The sequence below is a fragment of the Emydura macquarii genome, unplaced genomic scaffold (assembly GCF_026122565.2).
Source record: "Emydura macquarii macquarii isolate MOO-44397 ecotype Brisbane River unplaced genomic scaffold, CSIRO-AGI_Emac_v2 contig_1230, whole genome shotgun sequence".
Classification (NCBI taxonomy): Eukaryota; Metazoa; Chordata; order Testudines; family Chelidae; genus Emydura; species Emydura macquarii.
The window spans coordinates 8,834,784-8,849,929 of record NW_027131367.1 but is presented as its reverse complement, the minus strand read 5'-3'; the positions used below and the strand labels follow the sequence as shown (position 1 = coordinate 8,849,929).

At 43.6% G+C, this 15,146-nt stretch overlaps 1 protein-coding gene across 1 annotated transcript in view; it reads left to right on the top strand.

Annotated features, from left to right (window-relative positions):
- ANKFN1 (ankyrin repeat and fibronectin type III domain containing 1) overlaps nucleotides 1-2,743 on the top strand; it is a 231,438-nt gene extending 228,695 nt beyond the window's left edge. Inside the window, exon 20 of the mRNA XM_067547819.1 lies at nucleotides 663-2,743. Coding sequence (XP_067403920.1) covers nucleotides 663-1,447 — 785 coding nt within the window. The 3' untranslated portion in view covers nucleotides 1,448-2,743. The remainder of the gene's footprint in view (nucleotides 1-662) is intronic.
- Nucleotides 2,744-15,146: the final 12,403 nt, after the last annotated feature.

The window sequence follows — 15,146 nt, the reverse complement described above, 5'->3', positions numbered from 1 at the left end:
CTGATGCTTCCATGACAGAAGAATGGCAGTGAAGTCAGTGCTAGAGCCAGGCCGAACTTGGATGAACAAATTCACGTGCGGATTAAATATGTCAGTTTAGAATTTGGATAAACATTCTCACAAAAGGGCAGACTGTATAACTTGTATCCATGCCTGTTAAAGACATATAAGGCCGCATCCTGCTCTCGATTACACAGGTGTAAATCCAAGGAAACTCAGTTAACTCCTTAACAGAGAACAGCATTGGGGTTATAGTTTCTCAATATCCAAAATTTCAATCTCCATGAAATTCAGTGACACTCAGGGGAAAAAAAAAAAAAAAGATGCTTTTAAAATTTCATCCCAACCCCAATTCTTCCCCTTTGCTCACCTGCCCTCATTGCATTAGTTCTTTCTTCCCTTCCTGGTTCTTACTGTGACACCATCTCCTCTCTAGCATACCCATCAATCCACCAGCACTGTCTTCTCTTTGCTACTGTCACCTGGCCTGTGGAAAATTCCACAATGGAAACACACAGAGGTTGCCAGTAGCTTGTCTGATATTCATTTTGCTTCCAAGTTAAGAAAATATAGTGAGTGTATTACGCGGTTCTTTTCAGGGAGAAGGAGGGGTGCCAATCCTGCCCGTGGTTATTCTGTTCTAATGAGTCTTCTGTTTTCAGATTCCCAGCCCTGCTCGGACGAAGAAGGCTGCTCAGAAGTATTTCTTCCGACCGACAGCGACTATGATTCCAGTGATGCCCTGAGCCCCAGAGAATTGGATTTGGTTTATTCCTCCTCCCACGACATATCCCAGCAGGTAGTCGGTGGCCTGGGTGGCAGTGCACCTGATGTCCTCCAGGTCCATGATATGAAGCCTCGCCTGACTTTGAAAGAAGACCCGAAAGGGGGCAATGACTTGGATGCCGATGCTGAATACTGCACAGAGTACATGAACAACCTGACGATGGCAGGGTTCACGTCGAAAAGTTTGGACAAGACCTCCAGTTCCAGGCAGCCTTTGAGCTTCTTGTCGAAAAAAAAACTAGGGAAACATCAGCACTATAACTACTTCAGCCGGCACCATCGCTGGCTGCGAGTGCACAGCGAGACGCAGCCCACCTCTCTTTCCGAGGGCGTGTACACACAAGCCACGGAATTATCACAAGAGCCTACCTCCAGCGAGCAAACACAGATCCCCGTCGATGGTCCTCGGAGTGCCTTCTTACCTCACGCTTCGAGCCTCCCAGAAGATGGGAAAGGCAAGTACCATGAGTCGAGGCAAAACATCCGGAGGATATACGTGGAGCCTTACAAAACCACGTTACTGGGCGAAGAGGGCAAGCCCTGGGCACTGAGCATGCAGTCTGTAGAACATGGAGACTTGCATGCCACCACGGGACAGGAAATGGGTTTGGATGACCAGTCCAACTCTCCCATCTCTGAAGTATTCAGTAGCACGCTTTAGGAGTTTGCACTGGGTTATTGCACTACCCCTCCCCGCCCCAAAATGGCATTGTGAGTATTATGAATTCAGGACCATATTTTCAAAACAACCTTTAAAATGCAGATCCTCTGGTGGCTTTACCAGTGGAGGATCTGTCCTTAAATGGGTGTCCCCAAAAGGGCATGCCAAATCACTTACATCTGCAATGATGCAGATGTAAATAATAGACATTTATCATCTGACTTCATGCTGCATGGTGGAAAATCAGGTAGTTAGGCATTGAAATTTGCTTAATTACTCACACAAATGTCTGGGTATGCAGAATTTCAGGCACAGATGATTTTGCCTGCAACATTTGGGGGGAATCTGGTTAAAGTCACTTTAGAAATGTGGTCCTAAATTTTTATTACCCTTTTTTTTCCTATAAATGTTTCCACTTCCCAACATGCACCTTGTGTGGATTTGGTTGGTATTCAAGTAAAGCACTGAGTAGGCTGGTGAATGAAAATACTACTGGTACCACAGAGCTTCTGGCCATTTCTGTGTCTCTTAATTTCTATCATAAAAAATCAGTGCCAACTCTAAACATTGGCATAGGCCAACACAATTGCTAGTACTGAATGCTTTGTTTCAAAGGTTTAGATTTAAAGGAACATAAATACCAACTTATTCTCCAGCCCTAGTTGAAAGATAATCCTTCTAGATCAAGAGCAGAAGGAATTGGCTGGGTTTGCTAGTGAATGAATAATACGTTGGCTCAGGCCTTTCTCTAGCCCTGTGCCTGGGTATGAATTTTATCTTGGTACAGGCAATCTCAGATTACCATCAGAGGTGGATCTAAGCCATAAAATTCAGATCCAGACCCTTCCCCCTCCCCCCCCCCAAATACACCCTCCAAACTTTAGGGGTATTTGGATCAGTGGTTTTAGATTTAGACCATTATAGTAATTCTGAGCTATATCTAAATTAGGGAAAAATTGGGAGGGCAGTTTGGATCAAAAATTTTGGTTCATGCCCGTCTCTGATCACTATGTGAATATCAATGTCGTTAAGAGGAGAAAAAATATTGTCCTGAAATGCCCCATTTTCTTAAGACACATCAGAATCCATCATTGATTTTGTCACTTCCAGCTGGAATAAGGCCCACAATACTCTCACCCTCCAGAAAATGTGCTAGAAAATTAAATCCTTATTAATAAAAGGCATAACGCTAGGGTCATGTTACTACATACATCTTCAGAACTTGGAGAAATGAATTAAAGGGGAGGGAAACCTCCATCCCAGTTGCTGGACAAACATTTGACTTCTATTTTTTGTTACACAGTTCTTGAAGTTTAATTTTAAAGGCCACATTCCTGCTGATTAAATTCCCTCACTGTGTGTACGCCCAGCCTTCCCCTTTTCAGTGTTTCAGCTTCCACATGGATATGTTCTAAGGCCTCCTATAAAGAGCATTGAGTTCAATATGAAGGTAAGGATTTGCCCCATGATCTGTGGTCCATATTAAAATAGCGCATTCCTAACTCCAGTGCTATTAAAATCCCCCTAATGCTTAGTACCCAATCTATACATTAAAAATGAGAGTTATTCACCATTTTACACTCAGTTGGTGCGTGGAAACCAAGAAAAGAGTCTTTGCTCTGATATAAGGGAGCACAGTTTACTTGAGGGGTTTAAATATGTAATTCCTCTTATTGTAGGTGGGAATTGTATATATAATTCCTGATGCATCACACCAGGAACGTAGTCAATCAGGACATCATCCAAGGCTCAGTGGGGGTGGAAAGATTTCCCTTGCCTTCAGTGGGCTTTGGATCAGACCCACATTGAAAATTCCGGTGGGGAGAAGGGGACGAGGGATGTTGGTGCCATTTTGCAGTGGGAATTGTAGGTACGATAGGTTTTATCCCACATGGTAGAGGAAATCCTGATCCAACTAGAAAGCATGTTCTAGAACCAACAATTGGTGATGTGCTACTGGCAGTAAAGGCTGCACCAGCTTGTCCTGTTGACTCACGGTCAGTGATATTATGCCCCTATCCACAGGGACCGGGACAATCTGGCGTTTGGGCATTGCAGGCAAAACATGCAGCCAAGTGAAATACAGTGCCTGGCCCAATGGGGCCCTGACCTGTTTGGCCTCTCGGTGCTACTACCACGGAAGTGGTTCACAATAATAAAATACTAGGCCCGAAGCTTTTTGCAAACCGTGAGGTTGTAAAACAAGATGTTCCATGGGCCTTTCTAGAGAACTGCTTTCCTAAATCGAAAACCACCTCGCCTTGTTCTGGCAGTCCCAGGACATGGCTCACTCTGAAAGAGCAGGCTTCACGCAGTTATAGATGGGTCTCGGCAATCATCTATAGTGATAGTCAGTTATAGATGGGAAACAGCTTTTTTTCTTTTTGGTCTCCCCCTGCTGTTCGGTTTTCCAGACGCAGCCCTTCATCTGATACATTTCCATAGGCCAGCTTCTCTGCTGGTGTGAATGGGTTGACTTCAATGGAGTTTGGCCTATTTACAGCAGCAAAGAATTTGGCCTGAAGATTGCAAATCCAGCTCACGATTCAGCCCTTTATCTTCATTCCAACGTTGCTGGAATAGGTAACACTGTTTAAATAACATTCATCAGTGCACAATCCCTTCATGCCATTACCTCCATGCCTAGGTTCTCACACCTGCTTTAACTTTCAGAAGCACAACCACGTCATCACTTCATTTTGAAACAGACCAGCCGAACCGTTGAAGCAATGAGTGATAGGTACTGGGCATAAGTACTTTCGGTGGTAAGACTTTGGAGGCGTCATTTGGTTGGAGTACCTGTCCTAATAATCACCATCCCTGGCCATCAATCGAATTATTCAGCCCCTTTTAAGAACTTTAATGAGTGCCCAGTGCAATCAATGGTAGGGAAAACGTGCCTTTCCATATTAGAGAACAAAATACAGTTATACTCACAATACTTTGCACTTCTATAGCATCTTTCTTGGCAGGATCTTCCAAGTGCTTTCACAAGCAATTATGATTCAAAAGAGACTCCTGTGAAATAGGTAAATCTTAACTTCACTTTACAGTTAGGTAAACCGAGGCACAGAGAGGTTAAGTGACTTTTCCAAGGCCACAAAATGATAATAGAGCCCAGAATGAAGCCTGAAAATCAAGACTAAAACCTCATGCTGAATCCCAGTCCCTTGTTCTAACAATTAGACAACACACCCAATCAAACTCAGTTTCTCCGCTAAGGAATCTTGCATAGACATATAGAAGGCCAGGGCTCAATGCCTGCGCTGCATTTGCATTTCATTAATTACATCCTCCTCTGGTGTAAATGAGCATACTCCATTAAAGTCAGTAGTGCTGTGCCCACTTACACCAGCTGAAGATCTGGCCTTAAATGGGCATTCAAGATTCACACCCATCCGAATCTGTATTTGGATTGTTCCTGTAAAATAGGGCACACAGCATTCATCCTGATTTGTCCACGCAGGAGTTTGTTTTCACCTGGACCAAGTCTAATCCTTCCTGCTTGCAAATCTAATGTGTGCCTGCATCTTGAGCACCCACAGTGAACTGCGGACCCAAGTGTCCCCACTGGATATGTGTCTGACTTCCTGATTTGTGCGGGCAACCAGGTAGCTTAATGTATAATTAGGAAGATATTGCATCTGCAAGAAAGTGGCCTGCACATTGACAAGTTGGTTCAAAAGACCTATGGCTAAGTGCATCTCTCTCCTGTGCTTGCATGTTTGCTCTGTGAATTAGCCTTTACACACTAATTAACTATTGGATTTGCAAAGGCGCGCGCACAGAAAGCTATAAATTATTACTTCATTGCTGTAGTGTAAATATTTTAAAATGGAGCCAGTGAAGGGGGGGAGGAGGGAATGGAATATTTTATCCTGAACGTTTATGTTTGGAGTATTTAAAGAGCAATGTTTTGGAAAGAGATGGTGCATCTTTACGTTCAGTGGATTATAAAGAAATGCATTAAGTTGCTGGTCAACTCTTTTAAGATGTTTAAACACATGGCTCATGACTGTTATGTAAAAATTTCAATGCAGCCTTACAAACAACAAGGGTGTAGTGTATTTGAAAATATGCTGTACAGTCTGGAAACTTCTTCTAAGGTTTTGATTCAGAGTTTCTCTGAGGTGTTGAACTTTGCCATCAGCAAAAACTATTTTTAGAAAAGGGTCTTGAATTTTCATACAATGCCGATTTCATCACGTTTGGGTCCGTTTTTTCCACTACAGCAGCACATAAGTAGTAAGAATCTCTCTCTCTCTCTCTCGCCATATATATACATCTATATTTCTCTTTTGCTTTCACCGTGGAGAATTAACAAAGCTAAATCCTGTCCTTAGTGACACAGAGATGGGAAACAGGGATGCAGGCCCATGGCATCCTCTGCAAAAAGTCAGATTCCCTGAAGTGAGCCAGGAATTGGGCCATGGAAAGGTGAGCGGGTGCATGCTTTGCCCCTTCTCTGTGTGGGAGCAAAAGGCAACCATACCTGCTGTCGGCTAGTGCTTGCAAAGACGGTGGCAATCTTTCCTTTGACTTTAATGGGCTTTGGATAAGGCCCTACATGAAGCCGGAAGCTAACTATGGCTCTTATTAACCCACAGATCATGACACTCAAAAATGATGTACGTGAGCCTTTATGTTAACTGGCTGTGTCTTCTAGCACACCCTACTTCTTGTGTGAAAGAGGAGCCACCTATAGCCTTTTTGCCCTTCCTTTATGCACCACTGCAGCTGGGGTAAGATTTAGCCTTCAAGTTGGTCATCTTACAGGAAATACGATGTGGTTTGTTTTTTCTTATCACTTGGCTGCAGAAAGCCTCCTATGTTGCTAGTAAGATAAGAGGGGGTGTTTTCTTTTCTTTTCTTTTCTCATCATTGCCTTATGTTTTTATTATCCATTAATCCTGGGGGACCAAAGGTAATATTTAATTTGTCTGGAAATAAGAGAATGTGATTAATTTAGTGCTATTCTTCCTTCAAACTGTGGACTATGGTCATTTAACCAGCAGCCCAGTGGCAAAATTTTTGCTCAAGGGCACAGACTTCTTGTATTGCATTTTGATTTATATAAAGGTAAATTTGGGCCCAGTCCTGCACAATTTGGGTCTAATTCCCCTCGTTTTTGACACCAGTGTAAACCAAGAGTAGTCCCACTGAAGCTGGGCCGGGTCCTCAATGGGTATAAATCAGCATAGCTCCATTAACTCCAAGGTGCTCTGCTGGTTTACACCAGCTAAGGATCTGACTCAGGGGATTCACCATTAAGCCAGTGGAGTTATACCTGTGTAAAGTTGGTACACGTCAAAGGCACTTACCTAAGGCAAAATCCTTCTGGAAGTCAATGGGATTTTTGCCTGAGGAAAGGGCTGAAGGATGCAGCCCTCAGTGCTGCTGCGCCGTGTATTGCACTGTGATAGAGGCAACTATTGCATAATTAAGCACTACATTAAAAAAAGAGAAAGGACCAACTTTTTCTCCCAAGCTACACAGATGCATCCTCCATGAAATGCAATGGGAGTTGAATGGGCTTGCCTCTGGGAAGAATTTGGTCCCAGCTCTTTTAACTGAAAAAGAATTAAAGGCTGCTTCCCCCCCACCCTTAGAGAAGAAGTAATTTAAGTGAAATGAGCAAGGGAGTGTTTAATTGCTTCCTGCCTTCTTTGTACATAGCAATTTGGCTGTTTATTGGTTGTCATTGTTCAGATTTTTATTGTAACCCGTTGCTATATATGCAACCAAATGTATGTTAAAGTTTAAACTTTGGTATAGTATAATGCACAATTTTGTGTGCTTTAAACCTTTGTAAATATACAGATGCACAATGTATGCTCTGTTAAGTGTGATCAAGGGACCTTACACTACACTATTTTCTTGCATATGTATCTATAAACTGTTTGAAAATATCATAATGTATATTGAGGATGGCCATTGAGCCAAGAATAAATGAGTGTGTTTTGACTCATGCTTCTTGAATAATTACTGGAAGAGGCATGTATATTAAGTAAAATAGCAAATGAAAATAATTTTCGAGACTACAGGTATTTTTGATAACTTCAGATATGTTAAATACTATTTTAGAAAAATAATTGGTCAGCATAAGAAATATTAGATCTATTCGAGCAAATCAGTCCTCAAAATATTCTTTACATGGAATAAATATTTTTGTGTGATCAGACATCATGAAAATCTAGTTCTTTTTGCATTCTTACAACTCACACAGGCTGTTTTAAATCACATTTCCAGAGCCTTTACTCTTCCCTTATTTAAAAAAGAAATTGGTGTTACCATATATATATATGTGTATAAACCTAAATACCATATATACTTGTGTATAATCTTCAGATAACATCATCACACCGATCACCACTATAGATCATCATAAACCTGGGTCATACAATCAACGGACAGTAGTCTTCAGGCATATAAGGAAAGCAATTTCTTCCTAGGCCAAAACTTTCAAACCTGGGTGGCCCGAGTTGGCTCATATCTCTATAGTGAGGCACCTAAACAGAAGTGGTCTGATTTTTCAGAGTTGTTTGAAACAGACACAGCTCCCACTGAAGTCAAGGGAAACTGTAAAATGCATTATAACTTTGAAAATCAGGCCACTTAAATGTAGGTGCCTAATATGAGTGTTTAAGCCATGCTTTGGGAACCCAGGTTTGAAAATTGTGGTTTTAGTCTATATGTTCTGCTTATAGGACACGGATGCACTAGCAGGTGCTGAAATCCCCGCACCATTACTGCAAGACAATTGGCAATATAAGAACCTGGCTGGATGGCAGACAGACAATCTGTTCAGGAATCATTCTTTCCCAGGCCACACTGGCTGCTGTAATTGTTTACCGGTGTGCATGTGCAATGACATATCAGACAAAACCTGCCCCTTTGTGTGCTTCTGGTGTGAAGCCGTGCTTTTAAAGCATGTTGTGAAACCATAATAGAACCAGCACCAGCACTGTGGGTGTATAATATAATCCCATTGTACTCAAGAGAGATGGCAGATATGGCCTACCTAGAGAATTGTTCTGTAAAAGAGAAGCACACTCTTCTGTCGTAACTCCACTTACCCTCCTCTTCACATGTCCGCTCAGAAGACACAGGAAAGCACGGTAACCGCAATATGATAGTACATAAGGGGATTAAGGCTGAACCTGCAGCATTTCAGCAGGAAAAGGAGAACACTTCATTTTCAGTAATGAAATACAATGAGATTGATGTCTCCATAAGACACCAGTGGTGGTTTATTCCATCATTGTTTCTGCAATGGAGGGGGCAGCATATCTATTTTATGTACTCATCTGACCCCAGCTACCATAATATCTGAGTGCCTCACAGGTACTATTATCCCCATTGCATAGAAGGAATAATTGAATAGTCTAGAGTCACATAGGAAGTCTGTAGTAGATGAGAGAATTGAACCTGGGTCTCTGGCTAGCACCCTACCTAGTGGGCCATCTGTCATCTTCATATAGCTCCTACACAAGTATACATGGTAATGTAAACTTTAGCATGTGTCTATAACTCAGCCAAGACATGTTAACTCATTGTAAGCTTCAGAACATCCACATCCCATTGAAGGCCCTAGGATATTTTCATGCATTAGAAAATATTTCAACAAAACATAGCCAAAGTGGTGTTACACAACAGGCCAAAAACCTTCTTAATGTGTGAAGTAAAACATGATCCTCAATCACTTCTCATTTCTTAAATTTTAATTTGTGAGGATTAACAATTTCATCACATGTACTGAGCTACACAAAAATGAGTAATTAAGCCTTTGACAGTAATATAAAAGCGATTTACTAGAAAAGCGCCACCACTAGAAAGAAGGAATATTTTGTCTGCTTGTGTTTAAATGACTTTGGTGCATGTACCATGCATTTTTAGAGTATGGTTGTTTGTACATTTTTGCTAACCAGGATTTTAGATTTCCTCTTTGTATAAGAAGACATCCAGGTGAGCATTACAACTCTTATAAGACTTTACAGAAAGTTTGTCATGTTTATGGAAGAGGAAGGGCAGTGCTGTTTTATAATTGCCTCTGTGTCGTACATTGTTTTACTGAAATGCTTTTGAACCAACTGGAAAAAAAAAAAAAAAACTCTTATTGGCATGTTTGTGACTTGCTCTTCTGACAGCAACAGATAATCATTTTGTTGTCTTATCCAATTGTATTGTCTTTTCTTATGTAAACTATCATCTTTCCAAGCAAATTATTACCTTATTTTTTAATTCTATCTTCAAATAAAAGGTTATTTTTTTTCAAACACAAACAAGTTTCTCTCTTTATTAATAAACCACCCACTTCCTGGAATGCTGTTTTGGAATTCTCTTTCTAAATGATGGTACATTCAGTTAGATTAGAAACAGGTCATTAATTATGCTTGTGGCTTCTTATAGCTTTCCAACCACCCTTCCATGAATATTTGATTGTCTTCGGAATAACCCTTCTCATAGCACTTTAGCCTGAAAGTCCATGGGATTTGTGCTCCTAAATTACATAGACACTTCTGAAAATCTCACCCTGAAGCAAACATTTCCAAATGTGGGTCCCTAAAATTAGACATCTAAATCCACATGTAGGTGACTAGATAAAAGTGACCTGGTTTCCAGAACAGCTGAGATCCCCTTGATTTCAAAGGCATTTGTGGCCATTCCTCACCTTGGTAAATCTGGTCATTTTATTTGGGTGACTACGTATGAACTTCGGCGCCTAATTTTACAGAGAGACACCTTTTTAAAATTGCGGCCCAATCAGCCCCACAACACCTGCTCCCTCATCTTGTGTCCCCTTATTAGATCATGAATAACAAAACCCCATGCTCAGCAGTCCTGCAGGAGGACCTCATCCTCACACTGCAAGGATCAAGCCCCGCTTGAACCAGGACTGAGAGAAACATATCATAGTTCCTTCTTTATTGACTTGAGCGGGAAGAATGTTGCTGTTTTATTTGTGTCTCTTGCGCATCTCTCCCAAAGCGGTCACAAAGAAAGGGCCAAATGGAGACCTGGACTATGAGGTGTAACTCCGTTGACGCTGATGTTTACATCCACTTATGTCAGCCAGTGGCGTAGCTACGGGTGGGCCTGGGTGGGACAGGGCTCACCCACTTTGAAAGCAGGCCCAACCAATCAGATTTTAAGCAATTCACCCCGCATTTTTAATCAGCCGCTGTTTCGCCTGAGACACAAAGCTCGGTGCGCACCCGTGTCAACCACAGGCCCTGCCAAAAAATCAGTTCTGGCTACGCCTCTGATGTCAGCTCTGAATCTAGCCCTGAACAAGGGTTTTAAAAAAAACAAAAACAAAAAAGTCTCTTCTGGGGCCCACTCACTCCAGCCCCCGTCACACTCTTGTGGTTTAGTTCTGAGCGGGCTCCATCCTAAGCCCATTTTTCCTTGAGTCTGAGTCATGAGAGCAATAACCCTGGTTGCTGAGCCCTGCTCTGTGCCTCAGCTGTTACGGCAAAGCACAATCCCCCAAGGGGCTCGTGTGTGAGCACAACCCCGGGATTGTCAGGTCTCCGGCTCGCAGTGACAGTCTAAGGACTCTATTTTAATCTGCTGGCGTTCAGCCAAAGACTGGAATTCAGCTGCCAGCTTGGCCCCCCCCCCCCTCGTTCATTGAGGCTGACCTCCCAACAGGAGAGGTGCTGGTGTACCTTCTGAAACAACTGGGGCTCTTTCATTAAACCTGACCTCCCATCATGAGTGTTACCAGGGATTCTTCGTCAACTGCAGGGGGCTCAGCCCTGGCCCGGTTCCAGTGCACAGAGTGACATGCTACTTGTCTCCAGATGTGTGTAAGATGCACCCAATGTAAATTCATGTGCCACAGGCTGAGCTGGAAAGTGCAGCTTCAGGTACCTTTTAAAAACAGCCGGGGGGAGGGCCGAGGTGGGGGGGGGGGTACCACTGGCTACACACTGCCTTGTAGAGGTATTTTGTGTGTGTGTGTGTGTGTATATGTTGATATATACTATGCCTGGCTCTTTTAGCTCAGATGTAGACACTTCTTGTCTTAGGTCGATTTAAACCTGTGCCTCCTCCAAAATGGTGGTGGTCGTGTAAGTGGGGCCTGGATTGAGATTTCTGTGGGCTGCAATAAAAGACGCCCAGCTGTGCTACAGCCGGCTCAGCCTGAGGGGCTACTGGGGCTAAAAATTGCAGCATAGAGGTGCTGGCTCAGGCTGGAGCCCAGGTTCTGGGACCCTGCCCAGGGGGAGGGTTTCAGATTCCAGGCGCCAGCTTGCGCCTGAATATCTGCACTGCTACTTTTAGCCCCACGGCCTGAGCCCGGTAAGCCTGAGGCAATTGACCCAGGCGCCAAGACTCGGTGCTACGAGGTTGTTTTTTTTATTGCGGTGCAGACATAGCCACAGATGCGTGGGCCCAGCTTGCTGCATGCAGGGGACGTCCATAGCCCATGGTTCAGCAAGCGTCATGTGTGACCCTCTTTGCCAGAGCCACTGAAGATGCGTCTGTTATGGGACCCCCAGTCACGGAGGCTGGCAGTTTAGCTAAAACTGTAAGGTATGTCTACACAGCCGAGAGCAGCGAGTCTCCCAGCCTGGGCCAACAAACTAGGGCCAGTGCTACCACACCAACAATAGCTATGGAGATGGTGTGGTTCAGGCTGGGGCTCCGGCTCTATAGTCTAGGCAGAGGTGGTTGGCTTCAGTGCTCCAGCTACAACTTCAAAGCTCTGTGGACACCGTTGCTTTTAGCCTAGTAACATCAGGCCACGGCAGTTGACCTGGACTCAGAGGCTCACAGACACAGGTTGAGTAGATCTACCCACAGAGGTCACTGGTTTGATCCCTAGGATCAATCAAATTGGTGGTTGTTGCAGAAACTCTTATCATACTCTGGTAATATACTATCCTTTATGAGAACATGTACCCCATCAGCAGCACTATCTAAATCCTATTTAAGTCAATGAATTTCAACAGGCTTTTAGATCATGCCCCAATTTTACAGTCACATCCCACATTGGTATACCCTGCCCGGGTTTCTATATTAATCACACGCACAGAGAGCCATGCTTGCACATACTTGCCCGATCTGAAAGGGACACTCTTGAGGTTAATGGATTAAAACGTTTACCTCCTTTAAATAATAAAATCACCTGTTTTATTTAATATATAATTCTTTTTCACGGCAGCAGTGTATTTCTCCTATCATGCTAGTCTAATAAAGCTTTTCATTCAAGGAAGGCTATACAGCCAGGTTCTCCTCTAATTTACACTGGTTATCATCTGTATTAAGGCCATTGATTTAAGGGTATTCTACTGGAAAGCATTTAGGTGCTGCGGTGATGAGGACAGTATATAGAGCTAGTCTGGATTCATACTGTAGTTGCTGAATGGTGACAGGAGTTATTTAAAACCCTTTTCACTGCTTCAAATGAGAATGTCCCTTTGCCCACATTCTCACCCCTTTTAGTCGCTTCTCATGACCATTCCTGTGAGCAGTTTCATTTTGTGACTCAAGGTTGAATGTCTTCCTAACAGCGATGTTCTAGTTCAGCCACAGGTTAATGGATTGAAGAATTACTGGGTGAAATTCTCTGGCCTGGCTTACACAAGAGGTCAGCCTGGGCTCCAGCCCGAGCCTGGAAATCTACACATCACTGTAACAGCCCGGCAGCCTAAGCCCCATGAGCCTCAGTCAGCTGTCACGGGCCAGCCAGGGGCGTCTAGTTGCTGTTTAGACACACCCTTAGCTGATCAATAGCACAGCTGGAATATGGAGCGGCTACTTCTGATTTCCCAAAGCAAAATTCTGAAACAGCTTGAAGTTTTTGAACTATTGCATTTTCAAGCGGTATCAGTGGCCACTGTATAAGTGTCTGGAATTTGCCAATGCTGCTACAGTGCCTCTACTATTGAGATTAGATTTTTCATTGCTGGGAGGACTGTTATTATTATTAACTATTTGTCTGACAGTCATGCCTACAATTATTTATATGACCAAGGGTAGGGCGCTAGGTGCTGTACAAACACACAATAAAAGACAGGTGGGGTGCTCAGCAATCATTCTAGAACTAAGGTGCTTGAAAGAGAAGTTCTTTATTCAGTGATCAGTTCCAACTGCCTCCATCTAACAGACCGTGAGCTTCTGCAGCACCCATCCCCCCCAGAGATCCTGCCTGGGAAACTAACCCACTTAATTGTACAGCTCCTACTATCCTAATAGCCTCTGGCCCAAACAGCTTACCCAGTCAGAAGAGGCAACATTATCCCCATTTACAGATGAACTGCGGCACAGAGAAATTAAGTGACATGTCCAAGGTCACACAGGCAGTCTGAGGTAGAGATGAGAAATGGATACTCCTGCGTTCCAGGCTAGTCCACTCTTCCTCTCAAAATGTGGGCGTAATTTGCAAAGCATGGACTAATTTTGACTGTCAGTGAGGGAAAGTGGAGTGTGGTCAGCAATTCATTCCATGAGGGCTTAATCTGGGCCAAGATTTAGACAGAGCCTTGGTGGGAATACTGCACAGTCCAGGCTAGCGCTACAAGACAGCTGCAAGGGGCTGTGTCCCCCTCCTTCCCCTCCTCGGAGCCTCAGTAAAAGAGCCCCTTTGTGTTTGCTACAGGAGTCCTGTCTTTCTCTGTCACAGGGGACACCATGGGACAGAGGGCTGAGATCACATCAAGGTATCCTTGTATCGCAGCAATCATGTCTTTTTATGTAAGGCTCCATTATAAAACATTGGCTTCAATCAGCTCACATGATAATAATAATATCTATTTCTTATATAGTGCGTTTCATCAGTCGCTCTCAAAACACTTCCCCATCTTCAGTGTGTTGATCTTCACAACGCCCCTGTGAGAGAAGGAAGTGTTGTTATCCCTATTTTATAGAGGAGGAAGTGGAATGCTAAGTGACTTTCCCAAGGTTACACAGGAAGTTTGTGGGAGAGCAGGGAATTGAACTCAAGTCCACTTAACCACCCTTCCTCTGACATGTTAACAACAGCTCGTATAATGATTATCTCTTCCTGGGAAGCAGATTTATATAGAGTCTCTAGTCCCTAAGAGACCTAATATAAGATATGTAATATATTATAGCTAATATCTTATGTATAATAAGAGACCTAAGCTGTAAATGCTTCAGGGCAGAGAAGCTTTCTTCATGTTCAGGGGTTCAAGGCCTGACACAACAGGGCCCCCTTCTTGGCCTCTTTATATTGCATCATTGCAATCTACATAATCATTATTTTGCAGCGTGGCTATTCATTCAGGTGCCGGGTCAGCTGCAACACTGCACCTGTGCCACTGCATGGTGCTGTGTGAGGCTATAAAGCAGCTGTGTTTCCAGGCCCCCTCAGCTGATTCCAAGATGGCTGCCTTCTGAAGGCGCGTAGCTTCCTCCCACCTGGGAGCCAGCGCAGACTCGGCACACTAGGGAAGTCCCCCAGCCACCTCAAGGTAAGAGTATCTCCTGTCCTGTATGGGAAGGAGAAGAGAGGACGCAGGCATTGCCCTGTGCACCCTAAAGCTGGTTTCTCCTCCTCCAACACACCCTTGAGGCTCCCTATTAGGGAGGATATTGTGGGCATTAAGGAAACTTCTAGCACTTTTTGTAAGATTGGAGGGCGTTAGCCTTGGTGTCCTGCACCGTGCCCATTTGGGAAATTGCCTCCTGCCTCTCTGAAATTCCTCCTGTATACAGCGTTCTCCTT